The sequence below is a fragment of the Ahaetulla prasina genome, chromosome 4 (assembly GCF_028640845.1).
Source record: "Ahaetulla prasina isolate Xishuangbanna chromosome 4, ASM2864084v1, whole genome shotgun sequence".
NCBI classification, from domain to species: Eukaryota; Metazoa; Chordata; class Lepidosauria; order Squamata; family Colubridae; genus Ahaetulla; species Ahaetulla prasina.
The window spans coordinates 1,331,692-1,351,327 of NC_080542.1; the positions used below are offsets into that span (position 1 = coordinate 1,331,692).

The 19,636-nt window shown below is 46.1% G+C and overlaps 1 protein-coding gene across 1 annotated transcript in view; it reads right to left on the reverse strand.

The window, feature by feature from the left end:
- TNK1 (tyrosine kinase non receptor 1) overlaps window positions 1–19,636 on the reverse strand; it is a 32,950-nt gene that overhangs the window by 12,424 nt on the left and 890 nt on the right. The window contains exons 2-6 of the mRNA XM_058180334.1: window positions 12,501–12,691; window positions 10,648–10,721; window positions 4,451–4,645; window positions 2,980–3,132; window positions 526–794 (exon numbers count right to left, since the gene is read on the reverse strand). Of these exons, the coding sequence (XP_058036317.1) occupies window positions 526–794; window positions 2,980–3,132; window positions 4,451–4,645; window positions 10,648–10,721; window positions 12,501–12,663 (854 nt within the window). The 5' untranslated portion in view covers window positions 12,664–12,691. The remainder of the gene's footprint in view (window positions 1–525; window positions 795–2,979; window positions 3,133–4,450; window positions 4,646–10,647; window positions 10,722–12,500; window positions 12,692–19,636) is intronic.

The window sequence follows — 19,636 nt, forward strand, 5'->3', positions numbered from 1 at the left end:
GAGGACAATTAACCAGTGGAACTCCTTGCCACCAAAAGTTGTGGGTGTTCCACAACTTGTCTGAAATGGTGTAGGGTTTCCTGCCTGGGCAGGGGGTTGGACTAGAAGGCCTCCAAGGTCCCTTCCAACTCTGATGATATTATTATTATTATTATTATTATTATTATTATTATTATTATTATTATTATTATTATTATTATTATTATTATTATTATTATTATTCTCAAGCCGAGATTTGCTCTTAAGCACAAACAGATCATGATTTGCAAAGGGGTTAGTTAGTAAGAGGATGGCCGGTGTGTTTCTCTGCTCAGAGAACCTTCGGGGTGCTCAGGGACCCCCCCCCAACATTTCACCCCTCCCATCCCAGATCTCCCCCTTAAATCCTGGCGTGGTACGTTCCTTCCTTCAGGTCTTGACAGCACATGGCAAGGCGCTAGTCCTCATGAGGGTTCAACAGCAGCCTGAGGAGACGTGGGGGGGGGAAGAGGCGGTTAAATCCTCCCCCGCTTCGGGGTGCCTTACCAGGCAAACGGGATGCGCCGGTGAGCGGACATGACGTAGCGGTCACTCTTGCTGGACAGCGGGCGCATCAGGCCGAAATCGCCAATCTTGGCGTGGTCCTCGGAGACCAGGAGGATGTTACGGGCGGCCAGATCCCGGTGGACGAAGAGCTTGGACTCCAGGTAAGCCATGGCCCCCGCCACCTGCACGGCGTAGCTCCAGAGCTGGTGCAGAGGGAAGGGCGGCTCGAGCCGGTCGTAGAGCGAACCCAGCGCGGCCAATTCCGTGACCTGCCGAGAGGAAGGGGTTAACCGTGGCTCCCACAGATGCGTCGCCTCGTCTTCTGAACCCCCAAATAACTCAGCGGATGTTCGGACCTTCCTGGTCTTCAACCTCTCCCCCCCACTTCCTGCCCCCAGGAAAAGATTGGAAGGAGACTAGAAAATTTAACAGAAGTGGGAAGAGTCCTCGGAGGTCATCTAATCCAACCCCCTGCTCAAGGAGCAGACCCTTACAGAATAACAGGAGTTGGAAGAGACCTTGCAGGTCATCTAGTCCAACCCCCTCCTCAGCATACCAGAATAATAGAGTCGGAAGGGACCCCCGGAGGTCATCTAGCCCAACCCTCTGCTCAAGGAGCAGACCAATGCTTGTCCAGTCCTCCAAGTTTGGAGCCCCCACCCCCTCTGGAGGCGAGTCCGTGGCGTCCCCCCCTTACCATCTTGAGGGGCTGGGTGAGCACCACGCCGTGGAGGCGGAGGAGATGGGGGTGATCCAGGCAGCACATGGCGTTGACCTCATTGAGGAAGTCAATCAGGGCCCCCGGGTCGGAGGAGACATCCGAACGCAGCGTCTTGACGGCCACCGGGATCTAAGAGAGGCAAAGAAAAGTCGGCTACCGGCCGGAGGAGACGCAACGCTCGGGGTGCTTCGGGGATGCCAGAGTCAGACGAGGGGATCACCTCTTGGTCCCCTTCGAATTGTGACACTGCAGCCCGCTTTATAGGGAGAAAGTTCCAGAAAGGGCAACCTGTGCGAAATACAGCGGCCGGATTACTGACCGGCACAAGAACCCAGAATCACGTGATTCTGGTGGGCTGAAAGATCTCCGTTGGCCACCAGTTGCCGATTGGGCCTTCAGTGGCTCCGCACTGGATCACCTGGAGGTGCCCTTTCCTGCTCCCAGTATTCCTGGCTATTCTGATCTGCAGAAGACTTTCGGAAATACAGGGAAGGTCCTTCTCCTGGGGTGGGTGGGGGGTGGGTGGGGGCTGTGACACAGAATACGCTCTCTGACAAATAGCAGCGTCCCCCCCCCCGCACCCTCCAGGACAGACAGTCCTCGATTTACGACTGCAGTTGGAACGAGAATTTCCATTGCCAAGCCAGACGGTTATCGAGAGAGTCTCGCTCAATTAGACAACCTTTCTCCCTACGGCTGTTAAGTGAATCATGTGGTCATTAAGCGAACACAGCTTCCCTTTCCCCCCCCCACCCCTTGACTTTGCTTGTCAAAAGCCACACAAATGGCGGTCACACAACCCAAGCCCTCTGCAACCCTTGTAGATACATGCCGGCTGCCACGTGCCTGAATTTTGGTTATGTAACCAGGTCGTAAGCCTGAGGATCAGTCGTAAATCAGTCTCTTTGCCACCGTCACTTTAAACGGTCGTAAGTCGGAGACTGCCTGTAATGGGAACAACAGCAAAAGACCGTCTCTTTGGCCAAGTTGAACCCGTTTCCCTCTTACAGACGGTCCTCGACTTACGACCCCACTGGAGCCCCAAATTTCTGTCACTAAGTGAGACCTCTGTGAAGGGAATTTCCCCCTCTTTTACGATCTCTCTTCGGTTGTCAAGGGCATCACCGCGACGGTTAAACGAGCTGCACAGTCATTAAGCGAATACAAAGGTCGTAAAAAGAGGATCACGTAAGCCTGGGACATTACAACAGTCATAATGAGGGGTTAGCGGCCAAGCATCTGAATTTCGGTCACGCAGGATTACTACGACGGTCGTAGAGCGAACCCAGCGCGGCCAATTCCGTGACCTGCCGAGAGGAAGGGGTTAACCGTGGCTCCCACAGATGCGTCGCCTCGTCTTCTGAACCCCCAAATAACTCAGCGGATGTTCGGACCTTCCTGGTCTTCAACCTCTCCCCCACTTCCTGCCCCCAGGAAAAGTTTGGAAGGAGACTAGAAAATTTAACAGAAGTGGGAAGGGTCCTCGGAGGTCATCTAATCCAACCCCCTGCTCAAGGAGCAGACCCTTACAGAATAACAGGAGTTGGAAGAGACCTTGCAGGTCATCTAGTCCAACCCCCTCCTCAGCATACCAGAATAATAGAGTCGGAAGGGACCCCCGGAGGTCATCTAGCCCAACCCTCTGCTCAAGGAGCAGACCAATGCTTGTCCAGTCCTCCAAGTTTGGAGCCCCCACCCCCTCTGGAGGCGAGTCCGTGGCGTCCCCCCCTTACCATCTTGAGGGGCTGGGTGAGCACCACGCCGTGGAGGCGGAGGAGATGGGGGTGATCCAGGCAGCACATGGCGTTGACCTCATTGAGGAAGTCAATCAGGGCCCCCGGGTCGGAGGAGACATCCGAACGCAGCGTCTTGACGGCCACCGGGATCTAAGAGAGGCAAAGAAAAGTCGGCTACCGGCCGGAGGAGACGCAACGCTCGGGGTGCTTCGGGGATGCCAGAGTCAGACGAGGGGATCACCTCTTGGTCCCCTTCGAATTGTGACACTGCAGCCCGCTTTATAGGGAGAAAGTTCCAGAAAGGGCAACCTGTGCGAAATACAGCGGCCGGATTACTGACCGGCACAAGAACCCAGAATCACGTGATTCTGGTGGGCTGAAAGATCTCCGTTGGCCGCCAGTTGCCGATTGGGCCTTCAGTGGCTCCGCACTGGATCACCTGGAGGTGCCCTTTCCTGCTCCCAGTATTCCTGGCTATTCTGATCTGCAGAAGACTTTCGGAAATACAGGGAAGGTCCTTCTCCCGGGGTGGGGGGTGGGGGGGTGGGGGCTGTGACACAGAATACGCTCTCTGACAAATAGCAGCGTGTCCCCCCACCCGCACCCTCCAGGACAGACAGTCCTCGATTTATTACTGCAGTTGGAACGAGAATTTCCATTGCCAAGCCAGACGGTTATCGAGAGAGTCTCGCTCAATTAGACAACTTTTCTCCCTACGGCTGTTAAGTGAATCATGTGGTCATTAAGTGAACACAGCTTCCCTTCCCCCCCCACCCTTGACTTTGCTTGTCAAAAGCCAGACAAATGGCGGTCACACAACCCAAGCCCTCTGCAACCCTTGTAGATACATGCCGGCTGCCACGTGCCTGAATTTTGGTTATGTAACCAGGTCGTAAGCCTGAGGATCAGTCGTAAATCAGGGTTTTTTTGCCACCGTCACTTTAAACGGTCGTAAGTCGGAGACTGCCTGTAATGGGAACAACAGCAAAAGACCGTCTCTTTGGCCAAGTTGAACCCGTTTCCCTCTTACAGATGGTCCTCGACTTACGACCCCACTGGAGCCCCAAATTTCTGTCACTAAGTGAGACCTCTGTGAAGGGAATTTCCCCCTCTTTTACGATCTCTCTTCGGTTGTCAAGGGCATCACCGCGACGGTTAAACGATCTACACAGTCATTAAGCGAATACGAAGGTCATAAAAAGAGGATCACATAAGCCTGGGACATTACAACGGTCATAATGAGGGGTTAGCGGCCAAGCATCTGAATTTTGGTCACGCAGGATTACTACGACGGTCGTAAGTGTGAAAAACGGTTGTTAAGTCACTTTTTTTCAGGGCTGTTGTAACTTTGGTTGCTACGTGAACCGTTGTAAGTGGAGGACTAGACACAGGCGCCTAGTTCGGCCAGGCGCAGGCCAAGAAAACCAGATGGTTTAGCAGCAGATGGGCCAGCGGGACAGGGGCTTACCAAGGCCCCGCCAGGCGCGCGCCACTCGGCCCGGTGCACCACCCCGAAGCATCCGTCGCCCAGCCGCTCGCAGAGGTGAAGGTCCCACTCGCTGATCAAGCATTTGAGGGAGGCGTCCGTCTCCAGCCGGGGAGGGACCGGGGGCTGGGAGTTGGGGGTCTCTTCGTTTTCTGGGCTTCGCGCCCCTGTGAACATCTGGCAGAGGCAAAAAAAGAGATAAGGGCACCGTGCCCGTCAGGATGCCAGGAAAATGCCACTAACAGAGTCAAAAAGCAACAGCACAACAGAAAAACGTCCTTGAGTTATGACTGTCATGGAGCCTGTCTGTCACAGTCATAAATTGTAATGGAAGGAAGGGAGGGAGGAAGGAAGGAAGGAAGGAGAGAAAGGGATGAGAGAAAGGGTGGGGATGGAGAGAGAAAAGAAGGAAGAAAGGAACATAGAAAGAAAGAAAAAAGAAAGGAAGGAAGGAAGGAAGGAAGGAAGGAAGGAAGGAAGGAAGGAAGGAGAGAAAGGGATGAGAGAAAGGGTGGGGAGGGAGAGAGAAAAGAAGGAAGAAGGGAACATAGAAAGAAAGAAAAAAGAAAGGAAGGAAGGAAGGAAGAAAGAAAGAAAAAGAAAGAAAGAAAGAAAGGAGGGAGGGAGGGAAGGAAGGAAGAAAGGAAGGAAGGAAGAAAGGAAGGAAGAAGAAGGAAGGGGAGGAGGAAGGAAGGAAGGAAGGAAGGAATAGAGAGAAAAGAAAGAGAAAAGAAAGAAAGGAAGGAAGGAAGGAAGGAAGGAAGGAAGGAGAAAGGGATGAGAGAAAGGGTGGGGATGGAGAGAAAAGAAGGAAGAAAGGAACAAAGAAAGAAAGAAAAAAGAAAGGAAGGAAGGAAGGAAGGAGGGAAGGAAGGAAGGAAGGAAGGAAGGAAGGAAGGGATGAGAGAAAGGGTGGGGATGGAGAGAGAAAAGAAGGAAGAAAGGAACATAGAAAGAAAGAAAAAGAAGGAAGGAAGGAAGGAAGAAAGAAAGAAAAGAAAGAAAGAGAGAGAGGGGAAGGAAGGAAGGAAGGAAGGAAGGAAGGAAGGATGAGAGAAAGGGAGGGATGGAGAAAGGAAAGAAGGAAGGAAGGAATAGAGAGAAAAGAAAGAAAGAAAGAAAGAGAAAAGAAAGAAAGAAAGAAAAGGAAGGAAGGAAGAAAAGAAAGAGAAAAGAAAGAAAGAGAAAAGAAAGAAAAAAGGGAAAAAAGAAAGACAGAAAGAAAGAAAAAGGAAGGAAGGAAGGAAGGCAGGAAGGAGGGAGGGAGAGAGGGAAAGGGATGAAAGAAAGGGATGAGAGAAAGGGAGGGGATGGAGAAAGAAAGAAAGAAAGAAAGAAAGAAAGAAAGAAAGAAAGAAAGAAAGAAAGAAAGAAAGAAAGAAAGAAAGAAAAGGCAACTTGACTTGGAACATCTGACATCTTGCAAGGAGACCTTTAACCCTTCAACATCCACATCTGTCTCTCCCAGGTCCTTGGGAAGGATTTGATAGATGGATAAAAAGGCCAAATCGAGCCTCAACATCTGGATGACTTTGAACCCCATATATTAACCATACAGCTTCCATCCTGCAGTGACAGCTTTAACATCATCTGCCTGTCTAGGTGTTTCGGAAGGGACTCGACAGGTAGACAAAAATGCCAAGTCCAGTCTGAACATCTGGCTCAGTGTGCAACGAACCATAATAGCGAGAGGCGCCTTGGGTGCAATCCCAAAACTTTCTGGAGCATCCCTGGAATATCGTCGGCATTGACAAATTCGCCATCGGTCAATTGCAGAAGGCAGCTTTGCTTGAGGGAGCTGACATCCTTCAGAGACATCTTCAACCACACCGTCACGCAACATCTGTCTACCTTTGGTGTTTGGGAAGGACTGGAAAAATGGATAAACAGGCCGAATCCAGTTTGAACATCTGGCTGACTTTACAGCTAACCCTAATAATATAGTTTCCACCCTTAACACCGTCAAACAACCACATCTGTCTGCACAATCCAAAGCGCACGGACGTTGTCTCCTCGAACGGGGACGAAACGTTCGCAACCACATCGCCAAGCTTGGAGCGCAAACCAACAACAGAACATCTGTCTCTCTTAAGTGTCTCTCTTTCGCCGTGAGCTGAAAACGCACCTATTTATTCAAGCGGGACTGGCTTGAAAGTCTTAAATGTCTTATTAATTTTAATTGGGGCTATTTATAATTTTATAATTTTAAATTGTTTTAAATTTTCGGCCATTTGTAATATGCTTGTTTTAGTTTTGTTTTTAATGTGTATATTGCGGGCTTTTTAATATTTGGCTGTACACCGCCCTGAGTCCTTCGGGAGAAGGGCGGTATAAAAATCTAATAAAATAAATAAAAATAAATAAATAGAAGGACTAGAGAGGTGGATAAAATACAGGCCGAATCCACTCTCAACATCTGGCTGGCTTTGCAACCAACTGTAATAAGGGAGCTCCCATCTTCAACGCCATCGATCAAACAATTTCCAGGTGTTTGGGAAGGACTGGAGAGCTGGATTTTTTTTAAAAAAAAAAAGTCCGAATCCACTCTCAACATCTGGCTGACTGTTCAATCCACCATAACAACAGAGCTTCCCTCCTTAACACCATGAAACAGCCACATCTGTCTATCTTAGGGGGGTTGGGAAGGAAAGGAGACGTGAACAAAAATATAATGAAATCCAGTCTGAAGATCTTGCTGACTTTGCAACCAACCATAATATCGGGTCCACCCTTAAGAGCCTTCAAACAGCTTTGGGGAGCTGGGTAAACAGGCCAAATCCAGTTTGAACATCTGTCTGATTTTGCAACCAACCGTAATAACAGAGCTTCCCTCCTCAATGCAATCAAACAGCCACATCTGCCTATCTTAGGGGGTTTGGGAAGGACCGGAGGAAGGAACAAAAATATAATAAAACCCAGCCTGAGCATCTGTCTGTCTTGGAACCCAATTATAATAAATAAAAATATAGCTTCCATTTCACACGGATAACCTTTTATTTAACACATCAAAGAACCACAACTGCCTATTTTAGGAGTTTGGGAAGGACTCCAGAAATCTGGACATCTGGCTGGCTGTAAAACAACCAGCAACAACCACAACAGCAATAATACACGCAACATAATAATAAGCACATCCTAAAACTTCCTTCCAAACAGCAGTCAGGAAGGGCATATTTTCGTCGCCAGCCTGGCAAAGCCAGCCAGCTTAACGTGTTTCGGTGCCCTCCAGGGGCAGCTGACGACGGGTCGCGGAAGGTCTTAAAGGCAAGGAAGAACACGCCGGGTTGTCGTGTTTGCCGCCGGACATGACAAAGTCATGAGGTCACGGCTCAAATGACCCTGGACGGGGTTTGGCTCACTTGCCCGTTGCAAATTCCACTTGCACAACGTGCTAATGTGCGGAGAGTCCTCGGAGCTGGCTGAGCTTGGTTGTTTCCTTGTGGACGTTTCATGAGCCAAGTAGGGACCAGCATCAGTGCTACGAAAGGAAGGGGCAGGGTTGGATTTCTAGCACTGATGATGTTTCTCAGTTGGGTTATGAACCGTCTGCAAGAAAATAGCCAAGCTCAGACATCACCACATTAAAAGTAATTGTGTTCTCTTTGCTGACGATGTCAAACTATTTAACGCTACCAACAATACGGCTACCCTTCAAAAAGACCTTGACTTTCAGAATGGTCTAAAACTTGGCAACTCCAAATCTCAACCAGCAAATGCTCTGTCTTACACAAACTCGATGGACATTACCTTACGGATGACCCCCACCCTGTCAAAAACCTTGGAGTTTTCATATCCAATGATCTCAGTGCCAAAGCCCACTGCAACTACATTGCAAAAAATTTATAATTTAAAATGATTTATATTGATATATTGACCATCAATTGTGTTGTAAATGTTGTACCTTGATGAAGGTATCTTGTCTTTTATGTACACTGAGAGCATCTGCACCAAGACAAATTCCTTGTGTGTCCAATCACACTTGGCCAATAAAAATTCTATTCTATTCTATTCTATTCTAAAAAGGCATTAAGAGTTGTTAACCTAATCTTGCGTAGCTTCTTCTCCAGAAACATTACACTACTAGCCAGAGCTTATAAAACATTTGCTAGACCAATTCTTGAATACAGCTCGCCTGTCTGGTACCCATACCACGTTTCAGACATCAATACAATTGAACGTGTCCAGAAATATTTTACAAGGAGAGTTCTCCGCTCCTCTGAATACAACAAAATATCTTATGCCACCAGACTTGAAATCTTGGGTTTAGAAAATTTAGAACTCCGCCGCCTTCGACAGGACCTGTGTTTAACTCATAGAATCATCTATTGCAATGTCCTTCCTGTTGAGGATTACTTCAGTTTCAATCACAACAATACAAGAGCGAACAATAGATTTAAACTTAATGTGAACCGCTTCAATCTTGATTGCAGAAAATATGACTTCAGTAACAGAGTTGTTAATGCTTGGAATACACTACCAGACTCCGTTGTCTCTTCCCAAAATCCCCAAAGCTTTAACCAAAAACCGTCTACTATTGACCTCACCCCATTCCTAAGAGGACTGTAAGAGCACCAGCGTGCCTACCGTTCCTGTCCTATTGTTTCCTTTCATTATATCCAATTTATATAGTTATTGCATACTTATACTCATATATATGCTTATATATTATATAGTTACTTCATGCTTATGCTTATATACGACTAGCCTTGTGCTGCAACCAAAACAATCTGGAACTGAACACACTCAAAACCGTAGAAATGGTGGTAGACTTTAGGAGAAACCCTTCCATATTTCCACCTCTCACAATACTTGACAACACAGTATCAACAGTAGAAACCTTCAAATTTCTAGGTTCTATCATATCGCAAGATCTCAAATGGACAGCTAACATCAAAAACATCATTAAAAAAGGACAACAAAGAATGTTCTTTCTGCGCCAACTCAGTAAGCTCAAACTGCCCAAGGAGCTGCTGATCCAATTCTACAGAGGAATTATTGAGTCTGTCATTTGCACCTCTATAACTGTCTGGTTCGGTTCTGCAACCCAACAAGAAAAACACAGACTTCAGAGGATAATTAGAACTGCAGAAAAAATAATTGCTACCAACCTGCCTTCCATTGAGGACCTGTATACTGCACGAATCAAGAAGAGGGCCGTGAAAATATTTGCAGATCCCTCGCATCCTGGACATAAACTGTTTCAACTCCTACCCTCAAAACGACGCTATAGAGCACTGCACACCAGAACAACTAGACACAAGAACAGTTTTTCCCGAAGGCCATCACTCTGCTAAACAAATAATTCCCTCAACACTGTCAGACTATTTACTGAATCTGCACTACTATTAATCTTCTCATAGTTCCCATCACCCATCTCCTTCCACTTATGACTGTATGACTATAACTTGTTGCTGGCAATCCTTATGATTTATATTGATATATTGACCATCAATTGTGTTGTAAATGTTGTACCTTGATGAACATATCTTTTCTTTTATGTACACTGAGAGCATCTGCACCAAGACAAATTCCTTGTGTGTCCAATCACACTTGGCCAATAAAAAATTCTATTCTATTCTATTCTATTCTATTCTATTCAAAGTCCCCAAAGCTTCAACCAAAAACTGTCTACTGTTGACCTCACCCCATTCCTAAGAGGTCTGTAAGAGCACAAGCGTGCCTACCGTTCCTGTCCTATTGTTTCCTTTCATTATATCCAATTTATATAGTTATTACATACTTATATATATGCTTATATATTATATAGTTACTTCATGCTTATGCTTATATATACTGTTGTGACAAAATAAAATAAATAAAAAAAATAAATCACCAAGGACCCCACAGTTGTCCCCCATCCTCCTCCTCTTCCTCCCTCCACCTCCTCCCATCTAGCACTGATGATGTTACGTAGTTGGGTCACGAAACATCTGCAAGAAAACCACCCAGCTCAGAGAACATCAAAGACCCCAGAGTTCAAACCTACAAAGATTCTCCTCTATTGGCAGGTTGTGGTATCACTCCTTCCCTCCCCAAAAAATTAAATCCACTTGTCTTTCGCTTCCCCAGATCTGCCCCAGGACTGCAGCTCGATTCCCACAGCTGCAGAAATCCCAGGGCGAGCATAGTCTACGAAGCCCCCCCGGCGCGTCTCTTCGAGGGAGGGTCCCGGCGCTCACCTTATAGACCCAGGACTTGGGGCGCTGGCTTTGACCCTTCCGCCGTTTCAAGGCCTCTTCGAGCCGCCGCTGACCTGTAAGGTAAAAGCACCAAGCGGTAGGGCGATGCCTCAGTCCAGAGAAAACTGAATTCGAACCCAAGTCAAGGATGCCTACGCTCTGGAACGAACTTCCTCCTGGACTACGTCAAGTGCCTGATCTTCGGACCTTTCGCCGTGAGCTGAAAACGCACTTATTTATTCAAGCGGGACTGGCTTAATATTTTTAATATTTTTAATATTTTTAACTGGGGTTTTAATATTTTAGGGTTCAAAATTTTAAATTTTTAAATGTTGGCCATTTTTTCTAATATGCTCGGTTTTAAATTGTTGTTTTAATTGTATATTTTTGTGTTTTTTATCTTTTGGCTGTACACCGCCCTGAGTCCTTTGGGAGAAGGGCGGTATAAAAATTTAATAAATAATAATAATAATAATAATAATAATAATAATAATAATAATAATAATAATAATAATAATAATAATAATAATAATGCTGCCTTTGCTCTCTTTGCCTCGATGGCGACTTAAGGGGGCTCCCTGATCTCTTGGAAATGTTTCCAATCTATAGGTCAGGGGTCTCCTCCAACCTTGGCCTCTTTTAAGACTTGTAGACTACAACTCCCAGAATTCCTCAGCCAGCCATTTCCCCCCCCCCCCCACTTTGTTGAAGTCAAGATATATCAGGGGTCTTCAACCTTGGTCCCTTTAAGACTTGTGGACTTCAACTCCCAGAGTCCCTCAGCCAGCAAAGCTGGCTGAGGAACTCTGGGAGTTGAAGTCCACAAGTCTTAAAGGGACCAAGGTTGGAGACCCCTGAAGATATATTACATCTACTACCGCATTCCCACCGTCTATTATTAAGAAACTTACTCTATGAAAAGAAAAGAACGTGATAAAGGTGTCTATTTACATTTTTTCTTGTCCTGCCCATGCTGAATTCTGGGTAAATCTTTGCTGGCTGAGGAATTCTGGGAGTTGAAGTCCACAAGTCTTAAAGTTAGCAAGGTGAGACCTCTGCTATAGGTGAACAGTAAATTAAGGGGAAAAAACTCTATTTTTATCCACTTGATAGCAATTCGCAGAAAGGGGAGACCTTTATATCCAATATAAATAGACATTTGTCCCTTTTGAACCCCTGTATTAGCCTGTATTATACCGGCCATCTTCCCCAGCTTTTTCTCTCTGGCGCTCATGAGGACTAGAAACTTTGGGAGTCTTGTGAGAGATAGCATCTCTGAACAGACTCCTCCATTCCAGGCATCCTCGAATTGCAACCATTTAGCGACCATTCCGAGTTTACAACGGCCCTGAAAAAGGTGACGAATGGCCGCTTTCCACACTTGTGACACTTGCGAAATTTGGATGCTTGGCAACGGACTCATATTTATGACCGTTGCAGTCATACAACGGGGCGGTGTCACGCGATCCCCTTTTGCGACCGTCTGACCAGCGAAGTCCACGGGGGGAAGCCGGATTCACCAAACCACCGTGTGACTCCCTTAACAACTGCAGTGTTTCACTTAACGACGGTGGCCAGAAAGGTCGTAAAACAGGGCAAAAAATTCACTTCACCACCGCCTCGCTTAGCAACATAAATCTGGGGCTCTGTTGTGGTCCTAAGTCGAGGCCTAACTGTATATTTGTTTATTTTAAACATAGGCGCAATTTTGCCCTCCGGTTCCATCCTCCTTTTGTAACCCTCCCTGCACCTCATGAGGACTAGAACCTTTGGAAGTCTTGCGAGAGGTGTCAGTTCTGAGCAGGGTGATCGTTCGCTACCAATGCATCGCAACCCCGCGTTCCCTGCCTCACCTGGGCGCCCCAGGCCGATGCGGTCCAGGTCGAGGGGCTTGACGTAGTCAAAATGGCTGGGGCGCGTGACGTGAAGCTCATCGCGGATCCTGGTGTAAAACTGCTCCAGTTGGATTTCGCTCAGCAGCTGCAGCAGCCATTCGGTCCCGTCGTCTGGTGCCATCAGGGGCAGGGGCGGGGTGGGGGGGCAGCTACGGGGCACAGGAGTAGACAAGCCTCACATTAGGGTGAAAGCGCAAGGAGGGCCGCCCAAAACTCAGTCCAGAATTTGTTGCCCAGGTCAGATCAACTGGTTGGCAGAAAGTTTTTTTTTTTATTTTTTTTACCAATTCTTCTCCTGCTAGGCATGCAGCTTGGCTCGCTAACTAGAGCGATCTTTTTTTTTTTTTAAGTGGATCTATGGCCTGCCCACAGATTGCAGGAGTGAAAACTATCATTATGACTTTCTCTGTTGTTTTGCAAATACGCTGCACCGGAGGTAAATTCCTTGTGTGGGTAACCACACTTGGCTAAATAGTTTTGTGTTCTGTTCTGTTCTATTCTTTTATACTCTTCTCTGTATTCTGTATTTTATGTATTCTATGTTCTGTTATGATCTATTCTATTTGTGTTCTGCATTTTCTATTCTATTCTATTCTATTTTATTCTATTCTATTCTATTCTATTCTATTCTATTCTATTCTATTTTATTCTATTCTATTCTATTCTATTTTATTCTATTCTATTCTATTCTATTCTATTCCATTTCATATTTTCTATTCTATTCTATTCTATTCTATTCCATTTCATATTTTCTATTCTATTCTATTCTATTCTATTCTATTTCATATTTTCTATTCTATTCTATTCTATTCTATTCTATTCTATTCTATTCTATTCTATTCTATTTCATATTTTCTATTCTATTCTATTCTATTCCATTCCATTTTTTCTATTCTATTCTATTCTGTTCTGTTCTGTTCTGTTCTATTCTATTCTCTGCAGACCTGGATGAACTCACAGATACTGTAACATCATATGTCAGCTTCTGTGAAGACCTATGTGTACCTACAAGGAACTTGCGAATACACAGTAACAACAAACCTTGGTTTACACCTAAACTTAAGCAGCTACGACATTCCAAAGAGGAAGCCTACAAAAAAGGTGATAAAATGCTGTACAATCAGGCCAGAAATGCACTAACAAGGGAGATCAGAGCAGCAAAAAGAAGCTACTCTGAAAAGCTAAAGAATCAATTTTCAGCAAATGAACCAGCAAACATGTGGAAAACTCTTAAAAATATCACCGGCTATGGCAAACCTCCTTCCCAGGCTGAAGGTAATCAACAACTATAAATAAAATTCTATTCTATTCTTCTTCTATTCTATTCTGTTCTGTTCTGTTCTGTTATGATCTGTTCCATATTTTCTTTTCTTTTCTATTCTATTCTATTCTATTCTATTCTGTTTTGTTCTGTTCTGTTCTGTTCCATATTTTCTATTCTATTCTGTTCTATTTCTATTTCTATTCTATAATTATTTCAAATTCTATTCTATTCTATTCTATTCTATTCTATTCTATTCTATTCTATTCTATTCTATTCTATTCCATGCATTATTCAATTCTATATTCTATTCCATTCCATTCTCTTAGGTGGCATCTTCCAACTGTGCAGAATTATATCTCCCACGGCCATGCCTTTGTTAGAAGCTTGCCGTATATTTGCCGTTAACAGTTTGAAAAATTTTCTAGAGTGTGTTATTTTTATTTTAAGTCCAGGAACCCCCTTCATAATCGCCAGACGAGTCTAAGGTTCTAAGTCTTAAGAAATAAACAAACAGATGCAATCATCGCCTCTAGATAACGCTAAACCAGCCAAAGTGGAAATATAGGTGCAGAAGGGATTGCTGGGGAAGGGCCGTCAGAGGGGCGGGGGGGGTAAAAAAACAAGTCAAAATGGCCCCTCCTCGGAGCTCCTGTCCCTTTTTTAACAGAATAACAGAATTGGAAGGGACCTTGGAGGTCTTCTAGTCCAACCCCCTACACCATTCCAGACAAGTTGTGGAACACCCACAACTTCTGGTGGCAAGGAGTTCCACTGGTTAATTGTCCTCCCTGTTAGGAAGTTTCTCCTTCATTCAGGTTGCTTCTCTCCATGCTCAGTTTCCAACCTTTGTTTCTTGTCCTGCCTTCTGGTGCTTTGGAGAATAGTTTGACCCCCCCACCCCCACCCTCTTCTTTGGGGCAGCCCCTCAAATGCTGGACGTTTGCTATCATGTCACCCCTAATAATTCTTTCCTCTAGACCGGATAAACCCAAATCCTGCAACCGTCCTTCCTATGTTTTAGTCTCCGGGCCTTTGATCCTCTGAGTTGCTCTTCTCTGCACTTTTTCCAAAAATCTCAACATCTTTTTTGTAATGTGGTATTTGATGTGTACATGTTTGTGCATGTCTGTCTGTCTGTCTGTGTCTATCTATCTATCTATCTATCTATCTATCTATCTATCTATCTATCTATCTATCTATCTATCTATCTAGTTCTATCTATCTATCTGTCTGTCTGTCTGTCTGTCTATAATCTCTCTCTCTGTTATGTATATCTATCTATCTATCATCTATCTCTATCATATCTCTGTCTGTCTGTCTGTCTGTCTGTCTGTCTGTCTGTCTATCTATCTATCTATCTATCTATCTATCTATCTATCTATCTATCTATCTATGTATCATCTATCTCTATCACATCTCTATCATCTATCTATCTATCTATCTATCTATCTATCTATCTATCTATCTATCTATCTATCTATCTATCTATCATCCATATCTATCTATCTATCTATCTATCTATCTATCTATCTATCTATCTATCTATCTATCTATCATCTATCTCTATCATATCTCTATCATCTATCTATCTATCTATCTATCTATCTATCTATCTATCTATCTATCTCTCTGTCTATCATCTGTCTATCTATGTCATATTGTAAGTACACACACACACATACAATATTGTATAATGTGGGCCTTTTAGAAGCCTTGGGGCCACCATCTTTTTTGACCCTATTCCCTTCTCGCATTACCCAGCCTTCTGAGTCTATCCCACCCACCCCTCATTTCCCCCATGGGAGCCCCCTCCCCAGTAAAGTCTTCCCAGCCAGATGCAAATATTGGAACAGGGTCATTTGGTCCTATTGACCCCAAATTGACACTGGGAGACCTTGTGTGGGTTTGTTTGGGGAGGGAGGGGGGGGTCCTCAGCTGTCTTTGTGAAGAGGAGCAGGGGAAGGGGCTGCCAGAGGCCCCACCCCCGCCTTGAGTTCCTGCATGAAAAGCAGTCCAGCAACCCTTTCTTGCGATCCCCCCTCCCCCCATGAGGGCTGTCCCACCTCTCTCCATAGGGCTCCCCCCCCTCTTTCCAAGATTGGATATAGCAGGAATGGGGGGGGCTGCCCCCAGAGTCCCCAGTGGGGTGGAGGTCTTTCTCCCGATAGCCATATAGCCCTGGCAGCTGACACTGTCCCATCACCCTTAGATATATCTCCCCCTCCCCCCCCCCCCAATAAGGACTGGCAGGAGTCCTTAGCTCAAGTCATCGAAGGGAGCCACAAGTGTCTCAGCTGGGCATCTCTGCCAAGTGGGCAACCCCCCCCCCGCCCCACCCTCTCCTTGCTGGAAAGTGCCAGGAAAGGGGAGGGAGGCCTTAGCTGGATGTTAAGGGGGCTTTTTCCACAGGGGCCCCTGCAGGTTTGCAAATGAAAAGGAATTTAATCCTGCTAATGTTTTAAAAAAAACAACCAAGGGGTCATTTGGCTCTGCAGGAGGCCTAAGACACCCTCCCCCCAGAGACCCTCTTTGGATGCTGGGGCTTTTTCATGTATTTCCTGTAATCTGGGCGTCATAGAATCAGAGGTGGGGGTCGCTCCAGGACATCTAGTCCAACCCCCTTTTCATGCAAGACCCACTAAGGATTGGAGACTTCCACTCCCAGGATTGGAGCTACCAATATTCTCTTCTGGCGAGCTTCCCAGGATTCCCCAGGCAGCCATGCTATAAGATGTCTGGTCTCCAATTCCCAGAATTCCCCAGCCATCATAGATGTCTGGGCTCAAACTCCCAGAATTCCCCAGCCATCATAGATGTTTGGGCTCAAACTCCCAGAATTCCTCAGGCAGCCATGCTTTAAGCTGGTTGGACTCCAATTCCCAAAATGCCCTAGCCATCATAGATGTCTGGTCTCCAATTCCCAGAATTCCCCAGCCATCATAGATATCTGGACTCGAACTCCCAGAATTCCCCAGCCATCATAGATGTTTGGGCTCAAACTCCCAGAATTCCCCAGCCATCATAGATATCTGGACTCAAACTCCCAGAATTCCCCAGCCATCATAGATGTCTGGGCTCAAACTCCCAGAATTCCCCAGCCATCATAGATGTTTGGGCTCAAACTCCCAGAATTCCTCAGGCAGCCATGCTTTAAGCTGGTTGGACTCCAATTCCCAAAATTCCCTAGCCATCATAGATGTCTGGACTCCAATTCCCAAAATTCCCCAGCCATCATAGATGTCTGGACTCCAATTCCCAAAATTCCCCAGCCATCATAGCTGTCTGGGCTCAAACTCCCAGAATTCCTCAGGCAGCAATGCTTTAAGCTGGTTGGACTCCAATTCCCAAAATTCCCTAGCCATCATAGATGTCTGGTCTCCAATTCCCAAAATTCCCTAGCCATCATAGATGTCTGGTCTCCAATTCCCAAAATTCCCCAGCCATCATAGATGTCTGGTCTCCAATTCCCAAAATTCCCTAGCCATCATAGATGTCTGGTCTCCAATTCCCAAAATTCCCTAGCCATCATAGATGTCTGGTCTCCAATTCCCAAAATTCCCCAGCCATCATAGATGTCTGGACTCCAATTCCCAAAATTCCCCAGCCATCATAGCTGTCTGGGCTCAAACTCCCAGAATTCCCCAGGCAGCCATGTTTTAAGATGTCTGGTCTCCAATTCCCAGAATTCCTCAGCTATTATGCTGTAAGATATCTGGACTCCCATTCATCCACATACATCTCTTCAGTTTTCCCTTTCACAAAACCCTTCCGCAGGTTGGTTTCGTCAGCCAGAGTCTTCTCTTGTCTTGACTCATTTAATTTCATTTATTTGTTTATGGCAATTTAGGACCCGCCCGTCTCCCTCCCAGAAATGCTGCACCAAAAAAATAAAATAAAAATGAAGCGTGAAACTTTTAAAATAGAGGCAAGGGGGCGTTAAAATTTGACATGAAAAGCGAATTCTTGCCACCGCGGAGGGTCAGAAAAACCACAAGAAACTGGCCCAGGCCCTCCTCGACTTACGGCCATCCATTTAGTGACCGGAGAAAGTAATTTACAACCAATCCTCGCATTTCCAACCGTCTTCAGAGTTTCCCTAAAGTCACATGATCAAAATTCGGATGCGGGGCCAACCGACTCGTATTTATGACGGTTGTCTTGTCCCAGGGTCACGTGATCCTCTTTTGAGACCTTCTGACAAGCCAGGTCCATGGGGGGACGCCGGGTTCGCTTAACGACCACTTAACAGTGTTTCACTTAAGGGCTACCTGATTCGCTTTACAACCGTGTACCTGTAGAGTGTTTTGCTGAACAAGGCCGGCAAAAACGGCCATAAAATTGGAGGCAACTCACTTAATAATAATCAACTTGGCGAAGAACGAAAATTCAGGTCCCAATTTTGGTCGTAAAACGAGGACTGCCTGTACCTCCTTTTCTACCCAGGACTATTTCTTATGTGTCGGAGCAGAACTTTGGCTGGCAAAGTCAATGGGGAAGCCAGATTCACTTAAAAACGGCAGCGATTCACTTAACGTCTGCGGCGAGAAAGGTCGTAAAGCAGGACTAAAATTCACTTAGCAACATAAATTGGGGGCCTCAATTGTGGTCGTAAGTCGAGGACTATCTAAACAGGGTAACTCTCTCCTTTAGACTTTTTTTTAAATTATGGAATGGTTTCATTGAATTAACCAGTGGAACTGCTTGCCACTAGAAGTTATGGGTGCTCTATCCCTGGAGGTTTAAAAAAAAAACTGGACTGGACAACCATTTGACCAGAAGGTCTCCTGCCTTGAATAGAGGGTTGGAGTACGGCTAGTCCTCGACTTACGACCGCAACTGAGCCCAAAGCCTCCGTTACTAAGCGAGACGTGTGAATTTTGCACCCATTTCCAACGCCGTTAATTGAATCCCCGCAGTGGTTACGTTAGTAACAGCGTTAAGTGAATCTTGCTTATCAGAAGGTCGCAAAAAGGGGATCACGTGACCACCCACCCCGTGAACACTGCGACCGTCCTAAATACGAGTCCGAAGCTCGTGACCACCACATCCGTCGGAAGTGTGAAAAATGATCGTGTCCCTTTTTTTTCAGTGACGCTGTAACTTTGAACGGTCACTAAGCGAATCGCCGTAAGTCAAGGACACCCTGTGTGGGAGACCTCCGAGGTCCCTTCCAGCCAGTTAGGACTCGATGGTGTGTGTTGTTATTGTTGAATTTTTCGGGAGGGGGAGATTTTGGGGGAGGAGAGCTTCAAAGGGATCTCTGACCTCATCAGCCGCTGATCAAAAAAGATCTCCGGGATCAATTCTGAAGCGGTTTCAAACTGTCCTCCCCCCCCCCCCCACTTTCTAGGTCTTCCCTGGAGAAATGGGCACAAGCTAAGGAAGGCTTTTTTTGTCCCAGGCCGAATCGGAGCAGAGAAAGACAAATATTAAAAACCCAGACAAGGAGAAATTAAAGGAGTGCGTTGTCGAGGGGTGTGGGTGTGTGTCACAAAAAAGTTAATGTAAAACTCTGAAGGCGCCTTTGGGGAGCTGGCAGGGGGCCAAGGCTGGAGTCACCCTTGGAAGAACCTGGGGGCTGGTTTGGTGGGGGAGAAATGTCTACATTTGTGACTCCTTCCCCTTGCAAAAACAGGGCTTTTAACGATTACCTGCCACGCCAGGTGAGCCAAGACTCCAAAACTTTTTTTCCCCTGGGAAAAAAATCCTGGATGCAAAAGGAGGCAGGGAGGGGGCGGGCAGGTGGGGGGGGGGAGAGACAAGAGAGGAAGGGAAGGTGAGCAGAATTGCTGGCAAAATAAAAGCCCAGCGCAGAAACTAGAAGCTGAGC